Here is an 11,563-nt window from a genome sequence, read left to right on the forward strand (position 1 = left end):
AAATAAAGAATATACCAGAACACTTTGAAGGTTGAAGTATGCTTTGTAAATGATGTTTATCGGCCAATATATCGTTATCGGCTTCCAATGTAAAAGAATTATGGGCCAAACTGTACATATCGGTACATCCCTACTATAAACATTGACATCAACAAACCAAACCGAATGTTGTATTACCTTTATGACCCATCATGACAGCCAGATGAAGAGGTGTGTTACCTGCAAGAGACAAATCAATCAATAGCATCAGCATCACCTGACGTCATCGATCACGTCTATCTCTGATCTATGACCGTCTCACCGTGCGCGTCCTTCTGCGCGATGTTCTGCGTGCGGATGAGCGATGACAGTTTGCGCACGTCTCCTCTGAACACACACTCGTGCACGGGATACGCGCTGTCGGTGTCGCTGTGGTTCTGGTGTGAACCGGATCGGATGATCTTATGGTTGCTGAACATCTTGTTGGTTTTGTTGGCTTTATTGGGCCCGGTGGCCGCCGGCTCCTCGTCCGGCTCCAGCAGCTCCAAACCCGACTTGCGCTCTTTGCGCACCGAGCGGATCTTCTCTCCCGTCATATCGACACAGATGAGCGGCGTTAAACAGCAGCCCGCGCAACATGAACACGCTCCGGTGACTCAACGGACACGGGCGGGAATGAAACACACACCGGAGCGACGCGTCGAACGGTAAACAAACGACACACACACACCCTACGAGCTCGAGCCATCTGCCATCTTCCGCCCTCGTTCTCGCGAGATTCACAAGCGGTGTGGAATAGAGAATAAGGGTGCGTGCTCTCGCGAGAATAAGGGTGGCTCGCCCTCAAGCTCCGAAACGACCGACTACTCTCTCGCGAGAACTCCGGGCAGATGGAATAGGAGATAGGCTAACATCGCGAGAGCGCTTCTGTTCTTTAACAAAAATCGCGTTCATTAAGTTCATTAAGTCGAAACATTAGTAAGTTATGTGTATTATTCAAATAAACAACGGAAGGTTCCTATGTAACGACATCATTGGGAACGAAACAGACAGTGCGCGCATGCGCATGCGCAGTGTCCGCTGTCGACGCTTTTATCCAAAGCGACATTATATCACATTAAACTATAGACTACATTTAAATCAGACAACACTTCAACACGTAAATGGACCGAAACAACAATAAAACAGACAAGCGACACACCTCACACACACACGCACACACACACACACACACACACTGTTAAAATATGTTCATTATGTCCTCAGTTGTATATTTATGTAATGCTGTACTGGTCTGTATTTTTGTGTATGTGTTTATGCCACAAGGGGCACTAAAGTTTAAGCCACAGAGACGCGTTTGAGTTATTATGTTTGTTCAAGACTCTTACTGATGGCTGTCTGACCCTGAGACTGATGTGTCAGAATAAACGAAAGAATAAATATGCCAAGAGCGGCTAAAGATGATCCATCTCTCGTTTATTTCCCCCGAACCCAACACACACACGCGCACGCACGCACGCACGCACGCACACACACACACGCACGCACACACGCACACACACACACGCACACACTCTGTGATGTCACACACACACACACACACACTCTGTGATGTCACACACACACACACACACACTCTGTGATGTCACACACACACGCACACACTCTGTGATGTCACACACACACACACACACTCTGTGATGTCACACACACACACACACACACACACACACACACACACACGCACACACTCTGTGATGTCACACACACACACACGCACACACTCTGTGATGTCACACACACACACACACACACACACTCTGAGATGTCACACACACACACACACACAAGGCTTGTTTGAGATGCGCCTCGCCTCGCCTGAAATATAGGCGAGAGTAGGCGGCTACAGTGAGGGGAGGAGTGAAAAAAAGTGCAGGCAAGCCGGACACTTCCTGAATCTCGCTGTGTTGTGGACTGCAAACGTCAACAATGGAAGAGATCGCGTTCGCGTTCTTTATCGCGGACGAAGTTGATGCAGTTGAAAAAACACTGTTTTTACACGAAGATGGTTATGATGAGGAGAATCACCGAAGGTGAACAGTGCTCATTACTTAAAATGGCTTATTCAGTAAATGGTAGGGATATAAATCTATCTGATCTAGAGTGGTATTGCAACTCTCATCTAATGAAATTAATGTCGAGTAAAAAATAAACAGTCCTGACTGCAGATAATTCAGCACCAAAGAAAATTGTTTTTATTATTATTAAAGTTATTTGGGTGAACTATCCCTTTTTTACATGATAAATATTCCATATAAATATATTACACAATTGTTTGTCACCTTAATGTAAGTTTCAATTCATGTTTAATGATTAGGAAAAGTGTGTGCTGCAAATTATTCTTAAAAAATAATATGAAACAACAACACATTCTAAATTAAGAAATGAGCATGTGTGGGTTTTGTTTATTGCACTCCTGGAATCAGACATATCCAAATAAAGATATCGGATAAAAACACAAACATGAGGCATAATTGTAAAACAGTCACATTAGATGTATGCATGTATTGATGGATTGACTAATTTATTTAATGGAATAATGTTGTACAAAAATGTCAATGTATAAAGAGAATACACATCTCTTAAAACAAACAGGACTTCACTTCAAACCAAGAAAATAAAAATAAAACATGTCCTAATTATGTTGGCTTCTTCTTACTGAAATTTTCTGACTGCTACTCCTCCTATAGCTTTTAAGCTACAGCCACTAAACTTCACACACATCTTCAGTCTGGTCTCACTCGAGTTGCTATATCTTTTCTAAGGGATTGGACTTACGGTTTACCTAAAAATGCCCATCAAACTCTCAAAAAAGTCCCATTGACTTACATTGACGGAATGTTCAGGGGAGATGTTTATGTTCCAAATGTCAACTGCCAACTTTCAAACATACACACACACACACACACACTCTCTATACATCTCTGCATTCATCTCTACCTACATATCTTACTACTATTTATCTTTCTTTTTATCTTTCTTTTTATCTCTTTAGCTCTTTATCTTTCTTTTTATCTTTTTATTAACCTCTTTTTTTCTAGCTCTTTTCTTTAAAAATATAATAATAATTTTGTCGCTTTGGATAAACGTGTCTGCTGAATGCACTAATCTCTATCTATTTATCCATCGCTCCATCTTTCTTTCTTTCTTTACATTTATTCTTTCTTTCTTTACAATTCTTATCTTTTAAACATGAACATACACTCACTCTCTATAAATCTCTGCATTCATCTCTACCTACCTATCTTACTACTATGTATCTTTTTATCTCTTCATCTTTTTATCTTATTATCTCTTTATCTTTTTATTAACCTCTTTTCCTTTCTAGCTCTTTTCTTAAAATATTCCTTTCTTTAAAATAATTAACTTTAATTATTAAATTTCTTTAAAATTAGACCTGCCTATCTACTTATCTTTTTATCAATTTATCTTTTTATCTGTAACACTAACCTCTTTTTCCTTTCTATCTCACAATTCAAACTTTTTCACCAGACTTTCTCAAGCCAACATAAAGTTTGTTCACAAACTTTTCCTCATCTAGTTACTAAGTACTATAGAAAAAGTAAATCGTATTAGGCTATAGGTAATGGACTTCTTAGAATTAAGGGGAAAAAAATATCAGCTGACATTCTCAGCCAATGAGCTTGAAGCTGTGTCGTCAGTCAGTCGTTTCCCATCATGCTTTTGAGTAGCGCAGTCGGTGGAGAGCAACTGCGCTCGACTGCTCAATCCGACACAGCCGCCTCGCTGTCGCGAGAGTTTTTTGGCACACGTCAGCATGAGGTCAGAGCAAGGCGGACGTTACTCGGACACTTTTCTAACCGTCATGCAGCTCGCGGTGATCACCGTTGATCGGTTCTGCGCAGATTTTGTTCATCTCAAACAAGCCTACACACACACTGTGATGTCACACACACACACACACACACACTCTGTGATGTCACACACACACACACACACACACACACACACACACACGCACACACTCTGTGATGTCACACACACACACACGCACACACTCTGTGATGTCACACACACACACACACACACACACACTCTGTGATGTCACACACACACACACACACACACACACACACACACTCTGTGAGTTGAGTGTCATCAGCTTCAGTCCTTCACTGTCATCTGCTGTGTGAGTTTATTTCTTGTCATTCTAGAGGACGTCTGATGGAGGGTTAAACTCATTCAGCTCATCATGACATCTGTGTATAAGTAAGTGTTGTTCCTTGTGTTCTGTTCTGATTCTTTAATGGTTTTGTTATTTCACTTGAAATAGACTAACATGAATTATATTAATATCATATATAAGACTATACTATGTCACATGTTTCCGTGTGTTTGTTACAAAAATATGTGTTGAGTTTCTACAAATACACATCATATTTTGGTTGAACATTGTAAAACTTGTCAAACTAAAACGATTTTGAGGATAAATGTACTGTACAGGGTTTTCCACTTGCTTCTCTATTATTTGCAGTCTATTGTGCTCGTGATGTAAGAGCATTGTGTGTGTGTGTGTGTGTGTGTGTGTGCGTGTGTGTGTGTGTGTGTGTGTGTGTGTGTGAGCTGTCCATTGTCCCGTGTTACTCCAACATTCTCTGTCTGAAAACATGAATATATTTCATTCTGTTTTCATTTAAAGCAGCAAATGTAATAAAAAATAATTTGAACTAAAGCAAATCATCAAAAAAACAAAGGATGATACCAGATTTGTACGTGCTGTTTATTTTTCTCCCAGAATGATACGGTGGTATGAGGGAAGATCAACCCAAAATAACTTTTATTGTGATAAACAAGCACAATTATAAAATGCTTCAAGTATCTGTTTGTAAATATTTGTGAAGGAGTCAGATTCAGTTATGGGGGAATGTGTTTGTAATAAAGTGTAAATGAAGCCGCAAAAGTGCTTCAAGTCCTTATGGAAGGTTATTGTTGTTCCCTATAAACGTCTAAACTAATGATGTCAGTAAACGTGAGTGTGATCTGATCAATGTCATGAATGATATGTGATGTTTATGTACGCTGGTGGGAGTGCAGGAGTCATGTGATGTCATTTATTTTCTGTGTTTGTGTCAGATGGCCTCAAGTGAAGCTGATCATTCTCTATCTAATGAGGAACCTCAGCCTGGTGACCTCATCGAGATCTTCAGACCGGCCTATCAGCACTGGGCGCTTTACCTGGGCGATGGTTACATCATCAACCTCACACCTGTGGGTCAGTAAATCACCTCAATGTTTTGTGTGTGTGTGCGCGTGTGCAAACGCTGCTCATGTCTGTGTGTTTTTCTGCCGCCAGATGAGAGTCAAGCGGCGGCGGTGTCCAGCGTTAAGTCCGTGTTCAGTCGTAAGGCGGTGGTCCGCATGCAGCTCTTAAAGGAGGTGGTGGGAGGAGATTCATACAGTATCAATAATAAATATGACGACAATCACACGCCGCTGCCCGTCAGTGAGATCATTCAGCGAGCTCAGCTTCTCATTGGTCAGGAGGTGTCATATGACCTGCTGGGCAGCAACTGTGAACACTTTGTCACTCTGCTTCGTTACGGAGAGGCCGTATCCGAACAGGTCTGTGTCTCTCGTTCTCTTTATTAACCATAAAGAATACAAAAAACAGGACGGTACAGTAGTGTCCAGTCATCACATCCAACCTGTAGTGTACTCAGACATCTGGATCATAAAGACCATTAGAACACAGAAGAACTTCACACACATTTACAGGGAAACAGGCGAGATAAAGCACAGAATATCTTAAATATCATTTAATCACTTATACTAAATGAGAGCCCTTCACATTCTGTTAAAGAACCGAACAATGTGTAGTTTACCGTGTAGGACTAAAACTAAAAGGGCAATTCAGTGAAAATGTCAATCTTACCATGAAAAAAATGAGTTTTTACCAACAGTTTCAAAAAAGCTTCCTGTATCTCAGTGGTAAGAGCATTGTGTTAACAGCTCAAGGTTGTGTGTTGGATCACAGAGGATTGCAGTTACCGGTGTATAAATGTTTAGGATAATGCAATGTGAGTTGCTTTGGATAAAAGCGTCTGCCAAATGACTTTAAAGCGTTTGTTTTATTTTTAGTACATTCTTTTTCAGGTAAGGTAAGAGCCGTTTTCAGGATTGTCACATCCATAACGCTTCCTATTCCTCATAAATGGACACATGAACATAAAGTCACTATTTGATGTTCTATATGAAGAGGAATCTCTGCTCCAACAAATTCATGCTCTGAGCATATTAATGTTGCTTCCATAATGAAAAATGTCATGTCCGTAATGTTGGAATTGCCCAAAAGATGAAGAAGGTGTAAGAGTTGTGTTATGTGGTAGCTGATGTGTAGTTTGTGTGTGTATTGACAGGCATCACGAGCTATAGGAGCAATGAGTTTAGTGACAGCGGCAGCGAGTGCTTTCTCAGTGCTGGGACTCATCAACACACGCTCCAGAAACAGACCCTAGTGAAAACACCTCTTCACACAGAGAAGAATCTCACTTTCTAACTACAGTAATATCTTACAGTGTGTCATCTTGTGTGAGACTATAATAAAGGGTTCATTTATAAGAATAAACTTTACACTCAGGTGCTAGTAGTTAGTACATTAGTAAATGCATTAGCTAACAGTGAACAGTATAGTTTTCAGCATTTATTTATTCATGTCAATAAAGTTAGTCATGTTAACTCATGGTGCATTAACAACATTTGATCTTAATAATGTTTTAATAAATGCTGAAATAATATTAGTAAATGCTGTAGAAGTATTGTTCATTGTTAGTTTATGTTAGCTAATGCATAAAGTCATTCTTAACAAATAGCACCTTATTGTAAAGCGATACTGAATAAACTATATAAACTCAGTTAAAATGGACAGATCATGTTAACAAATAATTCAAATGTGTCTATTATACTGTACATTAAAGGATAATGGGCTATTTGACTCATTAGTATTTTATTATACACACTACTATTCACTTATATACTGTTCTTTTGAATTAAATCAATGCTTCGGTTCATCAAAGAAATAATAATCATTTGCAAGAAATGCAGTTATTTAAACAGTTATGGCTTTACGTTTGTATTTATTAATAAAGTCCGTTTTTGCACAGCTCCATTTTCAATTGCTATTACTTCAGTCACACACCACAAACATCACCCTTTCAACTCACATGGCTCCTTTAAGTCACTGTGAATAAAATGACCGCGTTTAAATCCACCACACAAATATTATGAAACTTTCAGGTAAATGTGTGTGGACACGCGCGAGTAAGGGAGTGGGCAGGGTGAGCAATAAACTTTGTTAAATAAATAAACATTCTCTTAGAAAGTAACAGATTTATGTACATTAAATATATGCAAATACACGTGAGCAGTGTTTTTATAAGCAGTAATTGACAGCTGCACCCTTAACCGTGCTTTTGTGTTGTCAAGTGTACTACAGTACTTGTGACCATGTTTGATGGAAGATTGACTGCTGATTTTATTAACACTGCATGCAAGTATAAGAAAGAAAGAAACAATGTTGAGAAGATTGTTTTAATTACAAACTAAATGTACAAAAAGCGTATAAAGTGAAAACGTATAACAAAGACGACGACGTTCTGTCACATGACGCAGAGATGCTGATTGGTCGGCTCAGATGTTCTGTATGGCCTGCTGCATAACAACAGAACAGAGACTCAATAACTGTAGATATTCATCTGCCCCGTCACTCAGACACTTGTCCACCTCCTGAAACACACAGAACAACAAATGATTTGTTACGAAACACTCGTCCCTCCAACGTAAACATGTGAACGTGACGTATTCCACAGAACCGTGTTGCACTTCCAATAAAACAAATCCATCAGTTTACTTACAGCCATTTTCTCTGTGATAACAGATTTCTGCTTATCGTTCAGCTTCTCTTCGATGATGACGTCGTGTAACTGGTTGAGAATATTTGTTCCAGCATATCCCTGATCAATCAGATCCTGTTAAACAACACCAGGTTTATGAACAAGGTTTCACCAATAAAACAGCAGATCTTCAGTAAAGAAACACACTAACTGCTTTTATAAAAGAACTAGTGGTGGATTCACAAACATCTCTGTCGTGTGTGTAGATGAAATGAATATTGCACAGGAACTCAACATTTCTTCTTAAAATCAGAAAGTGAGAATGAAGAGCACAGCTTGACAGGAATTCTCACCTTCACAGCAATCTCCAGCTTTTCAAAATGACCTCTGTAACAGATCTGCAGCACGTTTTCAATCACTTTAGCTGGAACCACCTTTAAAGAAAAGCGAGTTTGAGAAAAAAATGGGTTGAAAAGCTTGAGACGAATCTCAACTAAGTCTCTTCGCTCACCCCAGCGATCTCGATGATGATTTTTTCAGTAATTTCCCGTTCAGTGTTGAGTCTTGCAGCGCTCTGGAGATATGTGATGGCTTTCCTGAGATCACCCTCTGACACCTGGACCAGAGCCTCAATGCCCTTCAGAACGGATGTATGATCAATATTAAATGCCAGTACATGACACAAAGGTACTTTCTCATTTGTGTCTCATCGGATTATTCATAAAAAAACACGTATAAACGCACAACCGGCCTCTTATTTAAAATAATTTCAGTTATCGAACAAACACGTGTGTGGCCTTCACCTCTTTACTGTACTTCAGATTTTCTTTCTCACAGATTTTTAGCAGACGCTCCTGTTGAATGTCATTGGCCAGAGGTTTAAAGCGAAACTTGGAACATCTTGAAGTCAACGGCTCAATGATTCTGAGAAGAAACACACACAACAGTGCATTCATATTTCAATGGCTTTGTTTTTAAAAGAGACGCTGCGCGGTCAGATTCACACCGACCTGCTGACGTAGTTACAGATGAGACAGAAGCGTGTGGTCCGAGACTCTTTCTCCATGGTCCGTCTGAGAGCCGCCTGAGCAGGGTTGGTCATAGAATCTGCCTCATCCAGGATGATTATTTTAAACGGAGGACACGGCTTTCCACTGAGATTGAACGAGAAGAAAACTGACGTTTAGAGGCACACATTGAATCTGACGTGTGGAAACGATCTAATGACAGATGTGAGTTACTCACTCCGTCCTGGAACCCGCCACCGTCAACTGGGCAAAGTTCTTCACCTTCTCACGGATCACCTGAATGCCTCGTTCATCAGAAGCATTGAGCTCCAGAACTCTCTGGCGGTACAGCTCGGGTCTGTGAGTAACACAACACACCTGGTCACCGTGTCTGGATCGCCATCATTACATGATGACAGAATTCAAAGGTTTTTACCCGAAGAGTTCTCTTGCAGCAGCGAGGATGGTGGAGGTCTTTCCTGTTCCAGGGGGTCCATAAAACAGCAGGTTGGGGAGCTGCAATGAAAACAGCACAGAGCAAGAATAAATATATCTGATGAAGGTACTTATTAAAAAATGACAACATTAAATACATGTTTCATCATTTATTTGATTAAAAAGCAAAGACATACACTTTACAATGTTTGACATCACGTTTGTTCATTAATAAACACTCACATCAGCTCCTTCTAAAGATTTCTTCAGTACTGCCACCACCTCCTCTTGAAAAGCTACTTCATCCACACACTTTGGTCTACTGCAGATAAATGACATCATCATCATCATCATCATCATCATCATCACGACACGTGTGTGTGTGTGTGTGTGTGTGTGTCTCACTATTTCTCCACCCAGGGAACTGCTCTCTGTTTCTTCTCTCCACCTGATGATGATGATGATGATGGTTTTTGAGCTTTAACACTCTGTGATGAAGATCCTTTCAGAAACGCCTGCATGTCTCCTGCATATAAACACCACACACATGACAGCGCTCTTTATTTCATGCAATCTAGATAACCAAGCAAAGGTACAGTAATAAAGACGTTAAAACACGTTACGCATGTGTGCGCTTACCTAAAGCCGTCCGGACTTAAAGAGGATATTAAATCAAAGGTGAAATAAAGAACAAATCAATTCTGTGTTGTTGACGCTGCGCGTTTCACCAGATTCCCGCCAGACGCACGAACGTGTCAGCGCGATTACGTCACTACAACGCGCCGGAGTGACGGCTCTGTCCCAATGGCACACTCCTGTCCTCTGAGTCCACACCCTAAGTGACGTCAGGAAGTGCAGACCTATAGGGCGCTAGACACGAGTACACAAGAGTGCATGTGAACGCATTTTTGGGAGACTTGAGGTCATCACGCCGGAACGTCACTCTCGCGGTGCTTTGATGTCATTCGCTGATCAGTATGCGCAGCAACAGATTCTTATGTTTGTAATGAAACTGCTTATGTATATTATTGATCTTAATGAGCACGTGTGTCGTTATTTAATATTTCTCTATATTACAGAAGCTGTGTTATTCAGCTTTACAGAGACAACTGGATAAAAATCTACAACAAAACATGGCGTATAACCTCAAGTAAGAACATTAACTGCGTTCAAAGTTTGTATTCTTGAATAGCTGGCTTAATAGAAAATAAATCAGAAATAATGTGATAAAGAAACTAATTCATTCATTCATATAGAATTGTATCTAAACATATATTTATATTCACATGTATCCGTCATGTTTACACATTAGAAAGTCTGAAGGACTGTACAGATTGACCACTTCAACAAAATGATGAATTCTATGGACAATTCTAGCAAAAAAGACAAACAGCTGTTATTATGGCCACCGTGCCTTAAAAGCAACTTTTAATAATAATTTTAGTTTTTTCATGAAATCCTTGAAACCTTCCTTTTATTGTTGACTAGTTGCAACATACACTGTAGACCAGATTTGTATATACCATTTAAATAAGGGCTTAAAGAATAAGACCTATTCACCTTCATGTACAAATGTTCTCTATACACAATTCAAGCATTGACTGCATTATTCACTTATATTTTCTGTTATCAAACACCACAGGCGCCTATGACACACAATTGTGTGGATCTAAATGAACCAAACATCTATGATTTATTCACCTAAATAACATTATATACATGTAACAAGACAGAGCGGTGTGATGGACGTCACGTGATCGGGTTTTCTGTGTTCTGCTAGTTCTGTCTGTACTGTACTGTCAGCGATCTTATTTATAAAACATTTGAAAGATGTTGATATATATTTAAAGCCCATACGAAATAAAAAAAATAATTGCTTTTAAGATTGGATATGTGTGTTTGTGTGTGTGTATATATATATATATATATTTACTTTCTTTCTTTTAAAAACCTAAATGTAAGCCATCTTTATTGTATGTTGTATTATTGTACAAGAACGTTTCCTGGTTGCATTGATAATTATGAAAATCTCAATTGTATTAAACAAAAGCCAATAATTAATCCAAAAAGTTCAAATAAAGCGAAATAATGTTAATTTTCCTGTAATTGCAAAGCTTCCAAATTGTCAGTCTGTACTTTTGTTATTTATTTATTAGTATAATTGTATTTTTTTACTACCCGTGTTTTGTTTGACATTTTCATATAAACGTACACTTTAGTTGATCAATGAAC

General features: G+C 39.3%; 3 protein-coding genes across 5 annotated transcripts; 1 reads left to right on the plus strand and 2 right to left on the minus strand.

Annotated features, from left to right (window-relative positions):
- Positions 1–79: 79 nt before the first annotated feature.
- On the minus strand, positions 80–575 carry LOC306909067 (ankyrin repeat domain-containing protein 13C-like; the record flags this gene model as incomplete). Its single annotated transcript, XM_079482442.1, has 2 exons — positions 80–219; positions 302–575. The coding sequence occupies 2 exons, from the start codon at positions 573–575 to the stop codon at positions 149–151; spliced, it is 345 nt and encodes a 114-aa protein (XP_079338568.1). The 3' UTR covers positions 80–148.
- On the plus strand, positions 319–7,166 carry plaat1 (phospholipase A and acyltransferase 1). Of its 3 annotated transcripts, none has more exons than XM_079482428.1 (4): positions 319–686; positions 5,134–5,272; positions 5,354–5,622; positions 6,417–7,164. In XM_079482428.1, the coding sequence occupies exons 2-4, from the start codon at positions 5,134–5,136 to the stop codon at positions 6,513–6,515; spliced, it is 507 nt and encodes a 168-aa protein (XP_079338554.1). In that variant the 5' UTR covers positions 319–686; the 3' UTR covers positions 6,516–7,164. The 3 variants fall into 3 exon arrangements, with proteins under 3 accessions (XP_079338554.1, XP_079338553.1, XP_079338555.1); XM_079482427.1 differs by lacking the exon at positions 319–686 and adding an exon at positions 3,715–4,269 and having other exon boundaries at positions 6,417–7,166; XM_079482429.1 differs by lacking the exon at positions 319–686 and adding an exon at positions 4,579–4,960 and having other exon boundaries at positions 6,417–7,161.
- Positions 7,167–7,362: 196 nt separating this feature from the next.
- Positions 7,363–10,256, minus strand: rfc4 (replication factor C (activator 1) 4). The gene is made up of 11 exons (XM_079483875.1): positions 9,971–10,256; positions 9,737–9,857; positions 9,575–9,653; positions 9,333–9,412; positions 9,135–9,254; positions 8,900–9,043; positions 8,693–8,813; positions 8,401–8,526; positions 8,243–8,323; positions 7,911–8,024; positions 7,363–7,782 (listed from the first exon to the last, which is right to left on the minus strand). The coding sequence occupies exons 2-11, from the start codon at positions 9,850–9,852 to the stop codon at positions 7,687–7,689; spliced, it is 1,077 nt and encodes a 358-aa protein (XP_079340001.1). The 5' UTR covers positions 9,853–9,857; positions 9,971–10,256; the 3' UTR covers positions 7,363–7,686.
- Between the last annotated feature and the right edge of the window lie 1,307 nt (positions 10,257–11,563).

Source organism: Barbatula barbatula (assembly GCF_947034865.1).
Source record: "Barbatula barbatula genome assembly, chromosome: 20".
NCBI classification, from domain to species: domain Eukaryota; kingdom Metazoa; phylum Chordata; class Actinopteri; order Cypriniformes; family Nemacheilidae; genus Barbatula; species Barbatula barbatula.

Excerpts from the sequence above, each read along its gene's own strand:
- plaat1 (XM_079482428.1), top strand. The coding sequence starts at position 5,134 with ATGGCCTCAAGTGAAGCTGATCATTCTCTATCTAATGAGGAACCTCAG. Across the intron at positions 5,273-5,353 it reads CATCAACCTCACACCTGTGG|ATGAGAGTCAAGCGGCGGCG; the intron begins GTCAGTAAATCA and ends TTCTGCCGCCAG. Across the intron at positions 5,623-6,416 it reads GAGAGGCCGTATCCGAACAG|GCATCACGAGCTATAGGAGC; the intron begins GTCTGTGTCTCT and ends GTGTATTGACAG.
- rfc4 (XM_079483875.1), bottom strand. The coding sequence starts at position 9,852 with ATGCAGGCGTTTCTGAAAGGATCTTCATCACAGAGTGTTAAAGCTCAA. Across the intron at positions 9,654-9,736 it reads GTTCCCTGGGTGGAGAAATA|TAGACCAAAGTGTGTGGATG; the intron begins GTGAGACACACA and ends ATTTATCTGCAG. Across the intron at positions 8,814-8,899 it reads ATCTGTAACTACGTCAGCAG|AATCATTGAGCCGTTGACTT; the intron begins GTCGGTGTGAAT and ends GTTTCTTCTCAG.